Source organism: Agelaius phoeniceus, chromosome 26 (genome assembly GCF_051311805.1).
Source record: "Agelaius phoeniceus isolate bAgePho1 chromosome 26, bAgePho1.hap1, whole genome shotgun sequence".
Classification (NCBI taxonomy): domain Eukaryota; kingdom Metazoa; phylum Chordata; class Aves; order Passeriformes; family Icteridae; genus Agelaius; species Agelaius phoeniceus.
The window spans coordinates 3,702,255-3,721,023 of NC_135290.1; the positions used below are offsets into that span (position 1 = coordinate 3,702,255).

The following is an 18,769-nucleotide window of genomic DNA, read 5'->3' on the forward strand; positions in this document are numbered from 1 at the left end:
CCGGCCGGCTCTCACCTGCCGGCGCCAAGGCCAAGGCCAAGGCCAGCAGCCCCGGCCCCGGCCCGGCCAACATCGCTGCCGGCGCCGCGGCAGCCGCCCAGGAGCCGAGCGGAGCCGCGCTCGGGCCGCTCCCGCCCGGCCCCGCCTCGCCGGGGCAGCGCCGGCGCCTCTGCCCGCCCCGACTCACCCGCCCCGGGCCCCGGGAGCGCGGCCCCGCCGGGCGGGACCGGCAGCGCCGGCCGCGCCCGGGCCGCGCACGCAAAGCAGCGCTGAGCGCTTGGACAGCGCCTTCTGCCGAAGGGACCCGTGGCCAACGCGCCCTGAAATTCGCCCTCGTAGCACAGAATCACTGTGTCACAGAATCACAGAGTCACTGGCATCGGCGCTGCCGTGGGCAAAACGCTGCCCGCACTTGAAGGTGGTGATGGCTCCTCTCTCCTCGGAACTGCTGAAGGCACGCTCGACTACTGGGGACACATCTTGACTCCCTACTTTGTCATGTCAGTTGTTTTTCACCTGAGCAGGGAGGACACAAGGATGCTGAGCATACAATCATGAAGGGAGTTTATTCTTTTATACTTCAGCTAGCACACAGCTGTGCCCTCTCCTAGCCCATGGCCCATCCTGCTGTCAGATCTGGCCAGTGACTCTTGCTCACATAATCATCCCTGAGTGCTTGTCCTGTGCTGGATCTCTGCACCCTGGTGTCATGCAGATGGTGCAGACGAGTGGTCAGTAGTGCAGGGAAGTGGATTCTTTGAAACTCAGGCCCCATGCAGAGGCTGGAATTTCTCTGGAATTCTGACTGATTCCACTACTGGACATAGTTCAGTGTCCGGTTTTGTTGGAAAATATGTCTTCTGGTGCTTTTCTCTTGTTATGAGGTATTCTGAGCTAGGAAGGGCTGCCTGGAGGTGGGTGATCAGGACAAACCAGCCCTGAGGTCAGAGCTTCTTGTCTCAGGCACTGCTCTTTCTTGTAAGCAGGAGAATATTACAGATAGCCCTTTCAGAGCTTTTGTCACTGAGGACTTTGAGAAATAACTTGTGCTACAACAGGAGTGTTGAGGACAACCCTGTGTCCTCTTCAGGCTGCAAGTTTCAAAGCTAAAAAGGAACCGGGGAAATCTGCAAATGAAACAAAGAAAATTTTGGTTGGGGCAACGAGAGGCACACAGAGGAATGAGGAGAGCTATTCTGCATGGGTTGGTTTTCTGTATTTCTGTTCTTTGCTGCATTTGTGGTGAGTGTTGTTCTGTCAGAACCTAGGGTGTGGTGTTGTTCTGTAAGGCTGCAGACCCAGGTACAGGCTGCCAAGCTCTCTCCTAAAACTATCAGACCAGATGCTGTTATTTCGGGAGAGCCAGAATGGGCATAAGGAAAGGTGAGCAGAAGAGGAGGCAGCTCTGTGCCTCCTCTGTGCCAGTGGGAAGTCAGGAATTAATTCTAGATGTTGTTTGGTTTTTGCGTGTTGGTTTTGCCATGATTTCTCAACTCTCTTTCTGTCAAAACACACATTTTCTCACTCCACCCTTTTGTTCCTCTCCCGCATGGCACAGAGGGGGAGTGAATGAGCAGCTGTGTGGGGCTGAGCTGCCCGATGGGGGCAGGGGCAGGAGGTGCCCACAGCCTTGTCCTGTTCAGTTGTGAATGTTCTCAAGAATGGAACTTGCAGAGTCTGGGGTATTTCACCTCAGTGTCAGATGCCCCTCAACATTTTCTTCTGCATGCTAAACCAACCCAGATCTCCCAGGCTCTCTTTATACGTCAGCTGTTCCCTTCCTTGTGTTCATGGCCCTCCATTGCATTTGTTCCCCTCTGTCCATGTCCTTCCCAGGCTTGGGAGCCCAGCAGGGCACACATTGGTCCCCAGTCCCAGCAGTGCTGAGCTGAAGAGGATTCCTCCCCAGGGAGCAAGGAGTCAGGACAACATGCCAGGAGGCTGCACGGACAAACGAGGCTGGGAAAACGTGGGCCCAGTGCTGAATGGGATGGGGACCAGGTGACACAGGATATGGGACAGGGCTGAGGTCCTGAATGCTTTCTTCACCTCAGGCTTCGGCAGCCAGATCAGCCTTCAGGAATTTCATTTCCCAGAGCCCAGGAGGAGAGGCTGGGAGGAGGAATATGTACCCTTGCACAATCCATGTCACTGAACCATGGCCATAATGAAAGGATTTGTCCAGAAGGTTTGCAGGGAAATCAGTGCTGGGAGCTCAACTGAATGAAGAATGCACAACATCCACTCTCTCCTCACCCAGCAAGACCCTTTGTCTCCCTGTTGAAGGCTGTCAATGTGGCTAAGCCAAATTCCCACTTCCCAAAGCCATGCAGACTGTCCCTAAAAAAAAGGGCTGGGAGCCAAGGCAAGGCACAGAGGAGAAATGAGGCTGTGCTGGACAGGAGCCCAGGCAATGTGCACTAAACCTGCACTTCCCCAAACTGCAGCCTCTGCAGTTGCCAGGACAGATCCTCCTGCACCATCAATGGTACCAGCCCTTCTGGCAGCCTCCCTCCAGTGCCTTCTAGTGCCCCCAGGCCAGAGGGACGTTTCCTGCACCTGCCATTGCCTGACAAGAATCCTGGGCAGCAGCTGCCAGAAAGAAATGCTGAGAGATCTGTCATCCCCATCTGCTGGTTTTTGGTTCACTCTGCTGCAGAGCTGCTCCAGGGTGGTTCTTGCTCCACAGTAATACGTTGCTGCATCGCCTGGGGTTGCTGCCAGGAGCTTCAGTGTGTAGCTGTTCTTGGATCTGTCAAATCTTGCCTTAAAGCGATGTTTGAAACCTTCTCCATATTTATCACCTTCCCTGTGAATCCATTGAGAGAGCCCCGTGGGCCCTGACGGTACCAGTACATGTAGTAGTTGCTCATTGCACCTCCCTTCATGCTGCAGTGGAAGGTGACTTTATCTCCCTCTCGCACGGTCGCTTCCCTGGGGTTCTGCACCAAGGTCACCAGGCCAGTGACTGCTGCAGAGAGCAAGAACGAGCCACAGTCACTCCAAGATGCAGCAAAGGTCACGGCAATGCTGGTGGGGCTTTGGACTGGCACAGGACCAGTTTGAGGACAAAATCCTCCTCTTGGAAGCCAGGTGACACAGATGGGCAGAGCTGGTGGCAGCTAGCAAGGCTCACAAGGAAGGAGACACCACATTTCCCTCCATCCTTTTCCCAGTCACACAGGAAGCTTTTTCTGATTTTCCCCAAAGAAGCAGGAAGTATTTGCACCATGGGGGGGACAAAAAATTCCTTTGTCCTTGCCAAAACAGGATGGTGAGGAGCCCACTGTCCTGTCCCAGAAGCTGCTGTGGGTGAGCAGAGCAAAGACCAAGGGCTGTCCCAGGCAGTGGGGCCTGTGCCCTGTGCTGCCATGGCCCAGCTGGCCTGTGCCAGAAGGGCGGCAGTGGCCCAGGAGCAGTGTCCAGTGCCAGGGCAAAGCGCTGGGCCCCGAGATGTGAGTGCAGCAGGGAGGTGCCCTGCGTGTGGCCAGGCTGCAGAGGAGGCAGCTGGCATGGAGGTGCCGAGCTCAGAGGCACAAGAGGAGCAGGGCTGCTCTCGCCGTGCTCCACAGGCAGGGCTGGGCAGCTGGAGCCGGGGCACAGCTGCGGCTGCAAGCGCTCAGCACAGCTGCCCAGAGCCCTGCAGAGCCCAGGGCCACGCTCAGCTCCTGGGGCCAGCAGCCCTTGCCTTCACTTACCTACAATGGGCAAGAAGCCCAGGCACAGGGCACTCCACATGGCCAGGCCCGCTCTCAGTGGCCTCTCTGCAGCTTCTCTGGGCCTGCACAACAGCTCTGCCCACACCTGCCCTGCCTGGGCCTCTGTCACTGCTCTCAGGCCCAGGCCCTGCTGGTCCCTCCCTCTGCCTATGACAACACTGAGGGGGAGAGGTGGGGCACCAGGAGCACAACTTGAAGCTCTTGCTGCCCTCCTGCCTGTCTCTCACCCTGCGTGGTCCCCATCTTTCTCTTAAGCCCTCTCCATATTCACACTTTGTGTGATCCTGTGGAAGAGCCTCAGGCTTGATTTGGAGTGACTCAGTGGGAACTCTACATTGGGAAATTCCAGTCCTAAACCACAACAGCCTCCTTTGGCATCCAGTGTAGGGCATGAAGGGTTGAGATAAGACCAGATCTGCCCAGAGTGGGCTGCAGACCAATCTGATCTCAGCATTAGTTGTATCAGGTCTGGAGCCAGTGGTGCCAATGCTGCTGGGGCTGTTCCTGTGGCTGTGGGACCTAACCCTGTGTATGTTCCCCTTTGAGCTCCCCATGCTGATATTGTGCAGGGCTGTGGGCACTGAGAAGGGGACTGGGGAGAGGACAGCAACTCTCAGCCTCTGGAGGTGGCTCCTGTCAAGTGTTAGAGAAAGATACTGTCCCAAGGATGATCTAGTAGTGCTCCCAGGCAGGTGGAAGCCCATGGCCAGAGACTCTATTTGTCATCAAAGTAAAACTGTGTGTGCACAGTGCCTCTTAGAGGTGTCCATATAATCCAGGCTGGGGTATCTCTTCTCTGTCTCCTTGCAGGTTATGTTTCAGTAGAGGTCACAAAAGAGGAATTTCCCTGGTTGTCAAAGGCTTTGGCATAGGCAGGGATCAACTGAGGCCCTCCCTACAGAAATCCTAGATTTGAGATCTCTTTTCAAATTTTGCTTTAGGGAGACAGACATTGCCTGGAGCTCTGCACTCCTCAGTCCTGAATAGATTTGCAGGGGGAAGATTGGGTTCTAATTACTACAGTTCAGACAACATCTGCTGACTGAAATATAAGTCAAAGAGAGAACTTGCCTTACAGTCAGGTAATTAACCCTGCTCCTTTTGAGTTTCTGTTTATGTTAGATCTAATTTTGTCAGCAAGTTTATGGGATTTTGGGTCACAACAGAGATATGTCAGATTTTGCCTAGCAGGTGCAGGAATATGATTATTACATTGCATTTCTAATGTGGTATAAGAACACTGGAGGGTTAAGTGGTACAAAAATGTGTTTAGTGTTGCCCATTCTCATGGTGTTCTTCACTATGTTTTCCCATGTGATCTCTTGGAGAAAGCTTTATTCTTTCAGGATGCTTTTAATATTCTCTGCCACTGGAGAGAGCTCTCACCATTTTGACTTGATCAGCAGGACAGATGTCAACTACCACACTGCATGTTAGAGAATCAAGGCATTCCTTTATTCTGGCTTGGAGGTGCAACCAAAATCATTTCATCCACACATTGCACGGGTTGTGCAGAGAAAATCCTTCCATCACACAAGGTTTTCATTGGAGTTTTCTTCTACTTCTACATTTGCAACCCAGGGAAATTCATTGGTTCAATGCTCATTGCTCCCAAGTTCCACAGTTTGTAGTGTTTGATTTTTTATGGATCCCTGCACCTTGGATGTTATTTTGGTTGTCAGTCTTGGTTCTCTCATCAACCTTTTCCCAGACCAGGTGTCTCTGACCTTGCCAGGGCTGATGTTTGGAGCTGATGTTCATTAATGGTCGTTATCTTTTGTGTATCTTCTGTGCTGCTCCCAGTCTGCTGGGATGTTTTATATGTCTGCTGAAATTTCTTGATATAGTTTTAGTCAGGGCATTTGTTCACCTTTGCCCAGGGGAGAAGGAACTGAAGTTTCTTTTCAAAGGGCTGTTTCAGCACTGCAGGGCCTGAGGGTGTGAGCAGAGCAAGCTCAGTGCAGCAGCCCTTGCTGTGTGCCGTGCAGAGGCTCTCTTGAGGGCTGCAGGAGCTCAGGCAGGGGCAGCAAAGCCTTATTTCCCCTTCAGGATGTGGTTACCTTGTGTTTTCAAAAGCAGGGGAGGGTTGATGCTGCCTGGTGTGACTGAGTCAGAAATGGTGACCACAGCATCCTGCCTGTAGCTGGTGAGAGGGGCATGAGCTGGGGAAGGTGTGGGCTGGGCTCTGTTAGGTAAGAGCCAAGTTGCTATGGAAACTATCACTCCATCAAAGCAGCCCAGATTATTTTCTGGTGGCCCCTGCCTCCTGTCCCTGAGTGCAAAACAGCAGCAGGGTTTGTTCCCTGCTGACAGGAGCATTTTCCTCCCTCGTGCCTTCAGCAAGGACTCTCCTCACTGAGGCTCCTGAATGTGCCAGAGACATTTCCCTGCACCAAGTCTGCAAAAGACAAATTCAGCCAACAGGAAATCTGCAATATCAAAGCTGTGTTTCTGATCCCAGTGGGCTTCTAGGGTAGTTAGATTTCAGCAATTTCCATCCCAGCTTTAGAAGAAAAAAACACAGAAAACCCACAGTATTTTCTGCTAGTACATCTTTATTTTTGTCACTACTGCAGGAATCTAAAATGGATGTGTAATACATTTGGCAGAAGAAATGCAGGCTTAATCAAGAATTGAACAATATCTGGTTGAAATAAATCACTTCAGATTCTACAGAGCTCTTCTTATCTGCAATACACACTTATTAAATCATTCTAAACCCTAAGCAACAAAAGGCAGCTCGTGGGCTGGAATTCCCCCAGCAGTGCTACTCCAGTTCCTCAGGCAGTAACACAACGTGCCTGGGAAAGGTGCTTCTCAAAGGCATCTCTCAGCAGTGAGCACTGGAGTTTTCAAAGCTACTGAAGCAGGTTGGACACTGGTGTGCAAATGGCAGAAGAGTGGGAGGGATCTCCTTAGCAGGAGGATGAGGATAAATCCACTGTGCTCAGTTGTCAGAGGAGAGGAAAGAGCAAAAGCACTTAAAACTCTTCAGTGTAAATCAGCTGGCCAGGCAGGAGTGAAGAGTGTTGCATGTCTGCAGGGGAAGGTGCTGCCTTGTGTCCTGGCTGGTCTCTGTCAGCAGCTCTGGCCCTGCTGGTTCAACCCCTTGTGCTGCTGGTTCACGCTCTTTGCTGCTCTTCTTTGGGTTCATTGGCCCATGTCTGGAAGAGCAAAGGGAGGTTTAAAGTACATTTAATGAAATTGGGCCTATGAACCAGTGTTTGATAACTGTGAGCTCCCTTACCTCAGAAAAGAAACAACTTGATGCTCATGAGGGCATTGAAGGCGATGCTCTTTGCCAGCAGGACTCTCAACCCCAACACAGCCATGGACAGCATGCTCACTCTCTGCCCTCCAGCATCTGCTCAGTGACCAGAAAAGAGGGGAGACATCATGGTCTAGGTTTTGGTGCTGTGATCTTGGCAGAAAGTGGAAAATCCACAGGTGAGAGTTTCAGGGAAAGGAAGAGCAGCAAAGGAACAGCCGAGAGAGAACATGGCAACAAGAGGGGAGCCCAGGGTCTGTCTCTGTTGCTTTTTGCTTCCTGGGGCTTGTGTGTAACTGCAGGAGCAACCTTGGAACAGCAGCTTGTGTGTGCTGAATGTGTTGTGTTCTGAGTCCTGTGCCCTGGAGAAAATACATTTCCCTGCCTTTATCCCGCAGAGAGCAATGTAACCTCAGATCGTGTTTGGGTAACTCACCTTGTGCTGAGGGCTCTGTGCTGTTGCAAACTCTGTCAGTGGCCCCTGACTCTGTTCTGGTTCTGTTTGGTTCCCCAAACCCTGTTATTGGTTCTTCAGCCTCTGCTTCTGTAGCACAATAAAGAAAAGGCATTTTAGACTATATCCACCTTTAATAGAGGATAAAAAGAAAATGTTTAGATGACATTTCTCATAGAACATCGGAGGAAAGATCAGAGTGGGCCTCAGCTGGTCAGGAATAATTCCAACATTAATTTGAGCAGACAATTTCTCCATGCAGTTGCAAGAAACAGAAGAATTCCTGCATTGTGTCGTTTTACTCTTTGAATGACCTTCAGGACTAAAAGAGTAAACACGCCAAATATAACAATTCATTTAATTAAAAAACCCTCACAACACACCCTACCTTTAACTTTGTGTTCGTATTGAAAGGGCTGTTCCAACTTGTACTGCAGGCGGTTTCCTGCTCTAGGCTAAAGTATTCAGTCATAAGGAAATTCACATTTTGAAGCAATAGATTGTGTCTTTTCTCCCCAGAAAAGTATCTCAAAGTAATTAAACAGTTGAAACCATTTCTTTTAGATGCTTTGAAACATCTTTCATTTTTCCCTGCTGAAATCGCAAATGTCTTTCTTATTTCTGCTGTCTGCCCAGGGCAGTGCTGTCCAGAAGGAGAACACCAAGCCCCACAGGCCACTGTCTCCAGAAATAAGTGACAGCTGTGCCACCAAACTGTACCTGGCTTTGCTGTTATGGTGCGGTTGCCGAATTTGGCCGTGCAGGTCACCTCTGTGTCTTTTGTCACCCTGACCACTTTAATTGCATTGTACAACCCCTGTGACGTCAGAATGGATGGGCTCTGTTCATAGACCACCTCCTGAGAGGGCATCTCCAAGCTGATGTACTTTGTAGGGAAGTTCTTTGCCAAACAAGCTGCTTTCCCAGAGCTGCCACCTCCTTCCAGTTTCTTTGATTTCATCACAATGACTTTGGGATCAGAAGTTTTTGAAATGCCTGAAAAGAAAAGCAAGGTTTGGACAGGATTGATTTTACTGCAGGCTTGCCTGGGTGCTGAGTGACCCAAAATTCACATGTACTCCATCTGTGACTAATTTGTAACATTCTCATTTACTGTCTTTGATGTCATTATTCCTTGGCATTAGAGGTACAAGTAACAAAGGAAGATTGCTTAAACTTGCCACCCAGCTATTTTACACAAAAACTATTGGTCTCAAAAGAATTTAGTTGCCAACAAATCATTGTGGTACCATAATTTGTTTATAAGAGAAAATACCCTTCCCTCTAGGTCAGATCACATTTGGAGAATCAAGGGTGATCTCAAAAACCAATGTCAGGATTTAACTCAGATTAGCAATTTGCCTTAGAGGAAAACCATGGAACTGAAAGGAATCCTCCAGCAGCCTTCCTTGCCAGAAAGGGCTCAGCTTATGAAAAGCTGTCAGACTCATCCACAAAGATTGACCTGTCTGCTTTGACAGGGGCATCCTGAGGGGTCTCTTGGGTAAAGAGAGGTGCATGAGGCTTTTCATTTAGCATGGTGTCTGCCTGCAGGTGGGTCAGGAGATCCCCCAGCTGTGACATTTTGTTCATCCCAGGGTACTGATGGAAGTTTGATCAAGGGGCTCTGATTTTACACCCTTTCCCCATCAGCCCTATGCCACTGCTGAGGAACTGAGGTGAAAGCCAAATCGTGCTCTGCCACAACTTCATGGGTCAGCTCTCGTGATCAAACAGGCAGAACTACACACTTGTCCACACCTGCAGCAACCAGACACCCACCAGAAATCCAACATTTCCTTCCCAGCTGTTGTACCAGGCTTGGCCAGAGCCTGTCAGTCCTGTGCATTCTGTGTTCTCTGAGAAGACCCTGAAAGGCTTTTCATGTGGTCTCCTCTCCAGGCTTTCCAAAGAGCCAGAACACAAACAGGCAGCTTCTCTGCAGTAGCTCCCTGGGCAGGATCTTCAGCAAGCAATAATGCACACAGTGCAATTGCAGTTCAGAGAGCAGAAGATTTGTTTTATCTGACCCCAGAAGGCTCACCCAAGTCCCCCTTGTTTGCATTCCCTGGCAGTACAGCCATGAATTCCTACCACTGCTTTCTTCTGGAAGGGATTAATCTTTTCTGTTTATGTTCAAATTTATTTGAACAAAAGGGGGAGGTTGCTCACATCCTGGAAATTTTGGCTTCTTAACATTAAGTATTTCAGCAGACTCAAAAGGGACTTTGATACTTCAGGTTCAATGTATTTTACTACCAAACGTAATTCCAGACTTTCTGTGCAGCTCTGAAAGTATCCTGTCATTAGCTAGAAAAAGAAAGCCATTGAACAGCAAGGAAAGTAGAGGTCTTTCTGCAGAATGGTAAATTTACATTCCTTTGTCCCTTTGGGATTGGAAGTGCAGTGAGATTGTTCCTGAATTCACATTTATTCCCATGCACCATATCCTACAGACATGGACAGATATTAGGCAGCACCCAAGGCAGTCCCACATCTTTCTGAAGGAGAGCAGGAGGTTTTAGGGATGTAAAATAACGTGGGATATTCTTGCCACACTTTGAAGTCATGTGGACGTCTGAAAGCAAAGCAACAATTCCTGAGGGATGAACCTGATACTTTAGGATCACAGAGGTCACTATCAAAACCCCTCTGCCACCCCAACATTCCCATTTCCCTAAAAAAGCTTGGGGTGACCTGCACCTTTATGGTTCATCACAGACTTCCAAAGAAATATAGGAATAAATAAGGCTTCTTATAATCCTTATTCCCCACATTGCTCTTTGCAGAACCCACACAACCTGGGAGCCAATTGTCTTTCATTCCAGGAGCTCTTGGATATGAGGCACTTGTGAGAATTTAAGCCCAAGGCTATTTCACCTCCTTCCTGCTCTGTTTCCAGGGCAGTGGACACTGTCAGTGTGGTGCCAGTGTCAAAGGAGAACTTCTCCAACCAGGAGTTACAGATGTGTCTAAAACTCCTCTTACTGGGAGCTCTTCACTGAGCTCTGCATTCCTGCCCCAAGTCAGTCAGTGCAAGCCCGCTGGAGAATTGGACACTGGACAGTAAATTTGGGGCAGAGTGCTGCCCAAAGTGGGAATAAGTTATCACAGGCTAAGCAGTGCCCTGCTGGTGTTTGGGGATCATGGAATTATGCTGTATGCAGAGTCAGCCCAGTTGTTCCTGGAAACCTTCCTGAGCAGATCCAAGCTGAGGGTTTGGCTTGAAAGCCTGGCTGGGGAGTGAGTGCATTCAAGGGATTATTGCAGCTGAAAATCCTTTCATTGAACCCAACCCTTTAAATTCCCTTGTTCTCCCCCACATTGTCAGTGAAGTTTTAGGAAGAAAGAAATGTCACTTACTTGGTTCAACTGTGAGAATCGTCCCTGGTCCAAATATAAGCTTCTCTGTCTTCACACTGCTAAGATGTATTCCAATAACTCACTCTTTCTTCGTGGAGTTCAAAAGTGTTCCAAAAACAGGTGATGAAAATCCATTAGTCCTAATTATCCATGTATGCAAGTCCATGAGAGGATCCAGAGGTAGATTTACTTCCAAAACTGGAAAGGGAATAAAGGTAAATTGAATTGTTTCAAATAGCTTGATTGAGTATAGAATTTTCAACTTCTCCCTTTCTTCCACCTTTTAGAACCTTCATGACCTCTTTTATATATCCAGGATAGAAGGAAATATAGGAAGAATGTTGTTCTTCTCTTCTTAATCCTTAGAGTCACCCATCTCCTTTCTTTCCCAAAATTTCTCACCTTCTTTCCCTCTTTCTGTTTTTGTACAGGTCCCTATGCTGTTCATATCATTGTGGTAACCCAGTCCAAAACACAGTGATATATTTCATAACACAAACTGTCTCTGTTCCACTACACAGAATATTGGATTATTCAGGCAGTCACATGACACCTTCAGTGGTTTGAGATCCAACGCACCACATGAAGAAACACCACATGGCTTTCAAGGAAGGATCTCCAATAATATCATAGGGGTTGAGTTGTAAATGAGAACTTGGGTGTTATGTGACACCTGTGAAAGGTCTGATGGAGTTTAGCTGGATAGAAAGCAGAAAAATTATCAGTACCTCTGGTGTTATTTCAGAGCATTTCTTGTAATGCAGTCTAATCCCCCTACTTCTCTTCTTGTCGATACTAGTGGTAGTGTGAACAGAGTTCTGGGATGTAGCAGGCTGTCTCTGGGAGTGTTGGGAGGATTGGATTAAGAACAGAAGACACAGGAGCGTTGTAAATTGCTGAAGTGACCTTCCAGCTGGGAATTACCCTTGGCAGCCCAGGGTGAATGCATCCAGAGATCCTCTAGCATGGATGCAGTTTAGATGTCAGTGTCTCTCCTTGCCTCTGGCTGGCTGTTGCTCAGGGATTCCCCCAGGTTAGCAAGGTCTGGAAATAATTGTACTCTGAGTGTGTCTGCGGCTGTTCCATCTGCTGACTGTCGTGCCTAACTTAAGTGATGGTGGCTGTCCTAGTTTGAAAGACAAGTGCCTGCCAAGGAAGGCAGGAACCACCCATGGAGTGGAGAATATTCCCTCCAACTTAATACAACTTTGAAATAAAGTGACTTTCTGGCACACACAGAGGAAAGGGAATAACAGTTCTTTACCAGTATGTGTATGTATAACAACTCAAACAAACAACAGCAGTAGCACCAAACAGACCCAGACACCCAGGCCCGGCCTCTCTCGGCCGCGGGCGCTTTCCCCTTCGGTGCAGTTCCGGGCACAGCCAGCAGGGGCGCTGCTGGCTGCCGGCCGGGCAGGGCGGGTGCGGTGATTCCCCGGCGCCAGCAGGGGGCGCTGTGGCGCGAGCTCGGCCGCCTCTCTGCATGTGGGTACTGGTGGGTGGGCAGAGAGGAGAGATGGAGAAGGGGCTCCCTTTACAATCCCACAGGAGCAGCCAGTCCCAGTGCCCCTCTGGATACTGAAACCAGCTCCAGCAGGAACCTTGGAGCAGCAGGCTGCAACGGCAGAGGTGAGAACACTCACAGTGGTAAACCAAGTGTAGGGGAAATTCTCTAGCTGCAGCAGGAGCCACGGGTGTCTGGGCAGACAAGGGGTGTCAAGTTATAGTGTCGCAAAAATCCCTGAAGCAGTGGCAGACAACAGCAGGCCTGGGTGGGGGATTGCTCCTTTGGACAGCTCCCTGGCAATGGCTGGTGCTGGGATCAGCAGTGTTCTCCTGCCTCCCTGCTCCTGGTGTAGCACACACTGGTTCTAGGCTTGCAAGTGACAGGGAAGCAGAGAATCAAGCTGGCAATCCCTACTCACAGTGCCAAAGGAAAAGAAAGAAGGAAAAACAGGCAAAAAGCGCAGGGCAACAGTGTCACCAGTCAGACACCCTCGCCGTGTGGCTCCTGAGTTGAGCAGCCCCTCTGGAAGGAAGCAGCAGCCCCTGGCCCCCAACTCTCAGGGGATCCCTGCTGCTCCTCGCCCATCGAGGTACTTCCTGAGCCAGGGGAGTCAATGACCATTCTGAACACAAAACAAAGACAAGCCCATGAATGGGTAGGGAATTTAAGCCATTCCCAAGACAGGAATACGGGTAGAAAACATGAGAGGAATGGGAAGATATAGGTGAGGCTTTTGTGGGACAAATGGGACATCCCTGGGCTCTGGTCCTCATGGGGTGCTTGAAGCGTGTCAGGTGTCTGCTGGCAGGAGAGCACAGCTGAGCACACGCAGTCAGGAGTTTTCTGGCACGTACTGATGTGAGCTTACTAACACAAATGGCTGTGAGCTGGACCTGTGTGTGCCACTGAGGCAGAATTGGTGGTTGGGGCAGCCTTGGCTGCAGTCACCATGCACTGTTTGAGCTCAGGATCCTGGGAGAAGAGAGCAATGCAAAAACAGGACTGGAGCCCTGGGCTTCAAGAGAGCAGAATCTGGGATTTTCTGGGAGGAATCCCATGGGTTATGGTCCTGGACAGAGGAAGGGTCTAGGAGAGCTGCTCACGTTCAGAGATTAGCTTTTTGAACCTCAAGAATAGTTTCTCTTGACAAAGCAGTAAGTCAAGCTTTGTGTCAGATGTCCAAAATGATGAACAAAGGGCTCCTAAATCAACTCATAAGTGGTTAATAGAGAAGGTTCCTGCTGAGTTGTTCAACTGCCCATGATGATCAACTGTTGAAAATGACCTGTTTGCAAGAGCCAAGATCTCAGGTTGAATGGTGAGGAAATTGGTCTTGGACAATTAGGTAGGGTGTTGTGCTGTTTCAGTAATTCTGGTAAATCCAATTTGTGTATGTGCACAGAGTTGTCTAAGGAAAAATAGATGAGGTAAGGCCACCATGTTTTCCTCCTTCAAGAGAAGGGAGGGAGACAGTTTGTGTGTGGTGGTTCAGTTGTTTTCAGTCACTGTGGTACGTAGTTCACACTGTGCTAGGCAGTTCTACAAAAACATCTGGGGGGGGGTTTCAGTGCCAGGTGATGTCTCCTCTTTCATGTCTTTGTAGTGCTGCCTTTTGTTTTCCTGTCCCTCTACGCTGCTCTACTTCTGAACATCTAACACTGTTCCAGAGGATTCCCTAAACTAAAAATAACATTACCATCCTTGCTTTTTTTAGCAGAGTGGACAGTATTGTATATCTAACTAGAATATTGCTCTCATACTTTGGAACAGAATATTGTTGTTAGAAGTGCCTCAGAGAAAGGTTCTGGTTACTGATTTGTCTTTTAGCACACAGCAAGTTAGGGTTAAACACTTGAAAGGTTTTCTGGGAAGCATCTCTCAAGCTTATAACTTTTCAAGTTATTTTCATTCTAGATTTACTAAGTTTTCTAGACCTTCAAGCATTACTCTCCTCAAAGCCTATTTGCATGCCAGAGGAAAAATCAGTCCATGTTTAAGAATTGTTCAGGATTTATTTTGGTTCAGCTGATGGTGCTTTAATTGACTCTATTTGCAGTTGTTATCGTTGCCTGAAGTTGGCTTTTTATTTGATTGTTATCTTAATCATATCATTAGTGGTAGCCTGCAATTGTGGACCATTTTCCTAATCCTGCTGCAATAATCAGGGATGTTTTGAACTCTAACAGTTGGTGGACGTTAGGATTTTTCCTATTCTTTCTCTCAGGGAATTATTCCCATTTTGTTGCCTGTAAGTTCTTTGCCACAGGAGAATGCTCAGAGCAATATTACCAAGAGAAGTTACTTTTCAATAATTTGGCGAAGCAGATGGCTTTGGAAAGAAGGGGAAGAACAAGCATTCTCATTTCACCAGTCTATTGGCTGCTTCCTGGAGCTGGACAAGTCCATTGCTGGTCACAGCTTGTTGATGAGGGCTGCAATCCTGGCAGAGTAGATGGGAGGAAATTCAATTGGGAAAAGATGAGTAAAAGCTCTTTCTTTCTCCCTTGAACAAACCAAAGGCCCGTGTTGGAGGACTGCAAGGGATTTGTGTGACAAATTACCCTGCCAGCAATTTCTCGTCTGCATAAAATGCGCCCAGATCTCCCAGGCTCTCCTTATATGTCAGCTGTTCCCTTCCTTGTGTTCATGGCCCTCCATTGCATTTGTTCCCCTCTGTCCATGTCCTTCCCAGGCTTGGGAGCCCAGCCGGGCACACATTGGTCCCCAGTCCCCGCAGTGCTGAGCTGAAGAGGATTCCTCCCCAGGGAGCAAGGAGTCAGGACAACATGCCAGGAGGCTGCACGGACAAACGAGGCTGGGAAAACGTGGGCCCAGTGCTGAATGGGATGGGGACCAGGTGACACAGGACATGGGACAGGGCTGAGGTCCTGAATGCTTTCTTCACCTCAGGCTTCAGCAGCCAGATCAGCCTTCAGGAATTTCATTTCCCAGAGCCCGGGAGGAGAGGCTGTGGGGAGGAATATGTACCCTTGCACAATCCATGTCACTGAACCATGGCCATAATGAAAGGATTTGTCCAGAAGGTTTTCAGGGAAGTCAGTGCTGGGAGCTCAACTGAATGAAGAATGCACAACATCCACTCTCTCCTCACCCAGCAAGACCCTTTGTCTCCCTGTTGAATGTGGCTAAGCCAAATTCCCACTTCCCAAAGCCATGCAGACTGTCCCTAAAGAAAAAGGGCTGGGAGCCAAGGCAAGGCACAGAGGAGAAATGAGGCTGTGCTGGACAGGAGCCCAGGCAATGTGCACTAAACCTGCACTTCCCCAAACTGCAGCCTCTGCAGTTGCCAGGACAGATCCTCCTGCACCATCAATGGTACCAGCCCTTCTGGCAGCCTCCCTCCAGTGCCTTCTAGTGCCCCCAGGCCAGAGGGACGTTTCCTGCACCTGCCATTGCCTGACAAGAATCCTGGGCAGCAGCTGCCAGAAAGAAATGCTGAGAGATCTGTCATCCCCATCTGCTGGTTTTTGGTTCACTCTGCTGCAGAGCTGCTCCAGGGTGGTTCTTGCTCCACAGTAATACGTTGCTGCATCACCTGGGGTTGCTGCCAGGAGCTGCAGAGTGAAGCTGTTCATGGAGCTCTGCTCTCTTTCCTTAAAGCGATCTTGGAAACCGTCTCCAGAGGTATCTTCATTGTCCACGTCAATCAATTCCAGAGAGCCCCGTGGGCCCTGACGGTACCAGTACATGAAATAGTTGCTCATTGCATCTCCCTTCATGCTGCAGTGGAAGGTGACTTCATCTCCCTCTCGCAGGGTCACTTCCCTGGGGTTCTGCTCCAAGGTCACCTGGCCAGTGACTGCTGCAGAGAGCAAGAATGAGCCACAGTCATTCTAGGACTCAGCAAAGGTCAGGGCAATGCTGGTGTGGCTTTGAACTGGCACTGGACCTGTGGGAGGACAAAATCCTCCTCTTGGAAGCCAGCTGACACAGATGGGCAGAGCTGGTGGCAGCTAGCAAGGCTCACAAGGAAGGAGACACCACATTTCCCTCCATCCTTTTCCCAGTCACACAGGAAGCTTTTCCTGGTTTTCCCCAAAAAGGCAGGAAGAATTTGCACCATGGGGGGACAAAAAATTCCTTTGTCTTTGCCAAGACAGGATGGTGAGGAACCCAGTGTCCTGTCCCTGAAGCTGCTGTGGGTGAGCAGAGCAAAGACCAAGGGCTGTCCCAGGCAGTGGGGCCTGTGCCCTGTGCTGCCATGGCCCAGCTGGTCTGTGCCAGAGGGGCGGCAGTGGCCCAGGAGCAGTGTCCAGTGCCAGGGCAAAGCGCTGGGCCCCGAGATGTGAGTGCAGCAGGGAGGTGCCCTGCGTGTGCCCAGGCTGCAGAGGAGGCAGCTGGCATGGAGGTGCCGAGCTCAGAGGCACAAGAGGAGCAGGGCTGCTCTCGCCGTGCTCCACAGGCAGGGCTGGGCAGCTGGAGCCGGGGCACAGCTGCGGCTGCAAGCGCTCAGCACAGCTGCCCAGAGCCCTGCAGAGCCCAGGGCCACGCTCAGCTCCTGGGGCCAGCAGCCCTTGCCTTCACTTACCTACAATGGGCAAGAAGCCCAGGCACAGGGCACTCCACATGGCCAGGCCCGCTCTCAGTGGCCTCTCTGCAGCTTCTCTGGGTCTGCACAACAGCTCTGCCCACACCTGCCCTGCCTGGGCCTCTGTCACTGCTCTCAGGCCCAGGCCCTGCTGGTCCCTCCCTCTGCCTATGACAACACTGAGGGGGAGAGGTGGGGCACCAGGAGCACAACTTGAAGCTCTTGCTGCCCTCCTGCCTGTCTCTCACTCTTTGTGGTGCAGTAACAGCCCATTTGTTAGGCAGGAAATGCTGTGTTGGGCTAACAGTGGCGTGGTTCTGAGGGGCCAGCCCTGGCCTTTCTCTCAGGGAGTCTCCCAGGCTGGGACATTGGAGGTGACCAGGCAGGCTGTCAGCTTGTCCTTCCCTTGGCTCTGCTGGCCCTGCCTCTGCTGGGCGTCTCCTCCCATATGGGACACCCCAGGATCTCAGCTCGGCTTGGCCAGGCCACCCCCAAGCCAAAGTGCTCCTCACTCTGCTCCCAGCACTCTGGCCCTGCACCCTCTGGCTCCCCAGTGGTGACACTTCTCCAGCTGCCTCTTCCTCTCAAAGCCCTCACAGAGCCCTGCCCAGCAGCAAAGGCAGCCCAGGACTCTGCAGGTGCTTTGCATGTTCCACTTAAGAAGGGGACCAAGGAAGGCTGAGTGAGACTGGAGCCAGGCAGTCACCAGGCTGACTGCATGACAGAAAAACCTTGAAGCTCGTCTACGGAGTAGAACATTGCAATTGGGACTCAGGGGAAGGAAAGCCTCAGTGCTGGGAAAGGAGCTCTTGATGAAAGGCCAGGATCACTGGTGCTGTGTGGGGATGGCACCTGATTTCTCAGGAACAGCCCTGAAGCACTTTGGAATTCACCATCTCCAAATGTCGTGGGTGCTGATCCAGTCCCGAGCTGGTTTGTGTTAAAGCCAGGCTGGGTTTCCTGTGCCCGTGTGAACAGCGCAGAAGTACCGGGCAGAGTCGGGGGGCTGCAGGGTCAGCAGGGAGAGATAAACCTCGGCCCGGGAATTGTCCCGGGACATCTTGGCCCGACCCTTCACCGCTGCCCCGTATTTCACTGTAGTGCCTTTGGGGCGGCTGATAAAGGACACCCACTGTGGGCGGCCTCCGGGTGCCTGACGGTACCACCAAATAGAACGATCCTTAAAGGTGAATCCGGATCCACGGCAGGAGAGGGTGACGGAGTCGCCGGGCGCTCGCTGCCCTCCGCCGGCCTCCTGCAGCCTCGGCTGTGCGCAGAGCCCTGCGGAGGGAGAGCGCAGGGATCGGGCGGGGCGCGGCCGCGGACCGAGGGCGCTGTCCCGGTGTCCCGGTGCCCCCGGCCCGGCAGAGCCACAGCCGCCAGCCCCGGCCCACAGCCCCTGTCCCTGGGTCTGCCCCGGCCTTTGCCCGTGTTCCCTGCCCTGCCTCTGCTCCTGTCCTTTCCCCAGCCTCTGGCCTTGTGCCCGTCCCTGTTCGTGCTCCTGCTCCTGTCGCTGCCTGTCGCTGTGGCTGTGCCTGGTTGCCCCGGCCGGGCTCGCTGCCCTCCCCGGCCGGCTCTCACCTGCCGGCGCCAAGGCCAAGGCCAAGGCCAGCAGCCCCGGCCCCGGCCCGGCCAACATCGCTGCCGGCGCCGCGGCAGCCGCACAGGAGGCGAGCGGAGCCGCGCTCGGGCCGCTCCCGCCCGGCCCCGCCTCGCCGGGGCAGCGCCGGCGCCTCTGCCCGCCCCGACTCACCCGCCCCGGGCCCCGGGACCGCGGCCCCGCCGGGCGGGACAGGCAGCGCCGGCCGCGCCCGGGCCGCGCACGCAAAGCAGCGCTGAGCGCTTGGACAGCGCCTTCTGCCGAAGGGACCCGTGGCCAGCGCGCCCTGAAATTCGCCCTTGTGGC

The 18,769-nt window shown here is 51.5% G+C and overlaps 1 protein-coding gene across 1 annotated transcript; it reads right to left on the reverse strand.

The window, feature by feature from the left end:
* Positions 1 to 6,254: 6,254 nt before the first annotated feature.
* LOC129130818 (Ig heavy chain Mem5-like) lies at positions 6,255 to 18,553 on the reverse strand. The gene is made up of 7 exons (XM_077190814.1): positions 18,445 to 18,553; positions 17,830 to 18,144; positions 10,805 to 10,882; positions 8,162 to 8,437; positions 7,424 to 7,531; positions 6,967 to 7,083; positions 6,255 to 6,883 (listed from the first exon to the last, which is right to left on the reverse strand). The coding sequence occupies exons 1-6, from the start codon at positions 18,500 to 18,502 to the stop codon at positions 6,968 to 6,970; spliced, it is 951 nt and encodes a 316-aa protein (XP_077046929.1). The 5' UTR covers positions 18,503 to 18,553; the 3' UTR covers positions 6,255 to 6,883; position 6,967.
* Between the last annotated feature and the right edge of the window lie 216 nt (positions 18,554 to 18,769).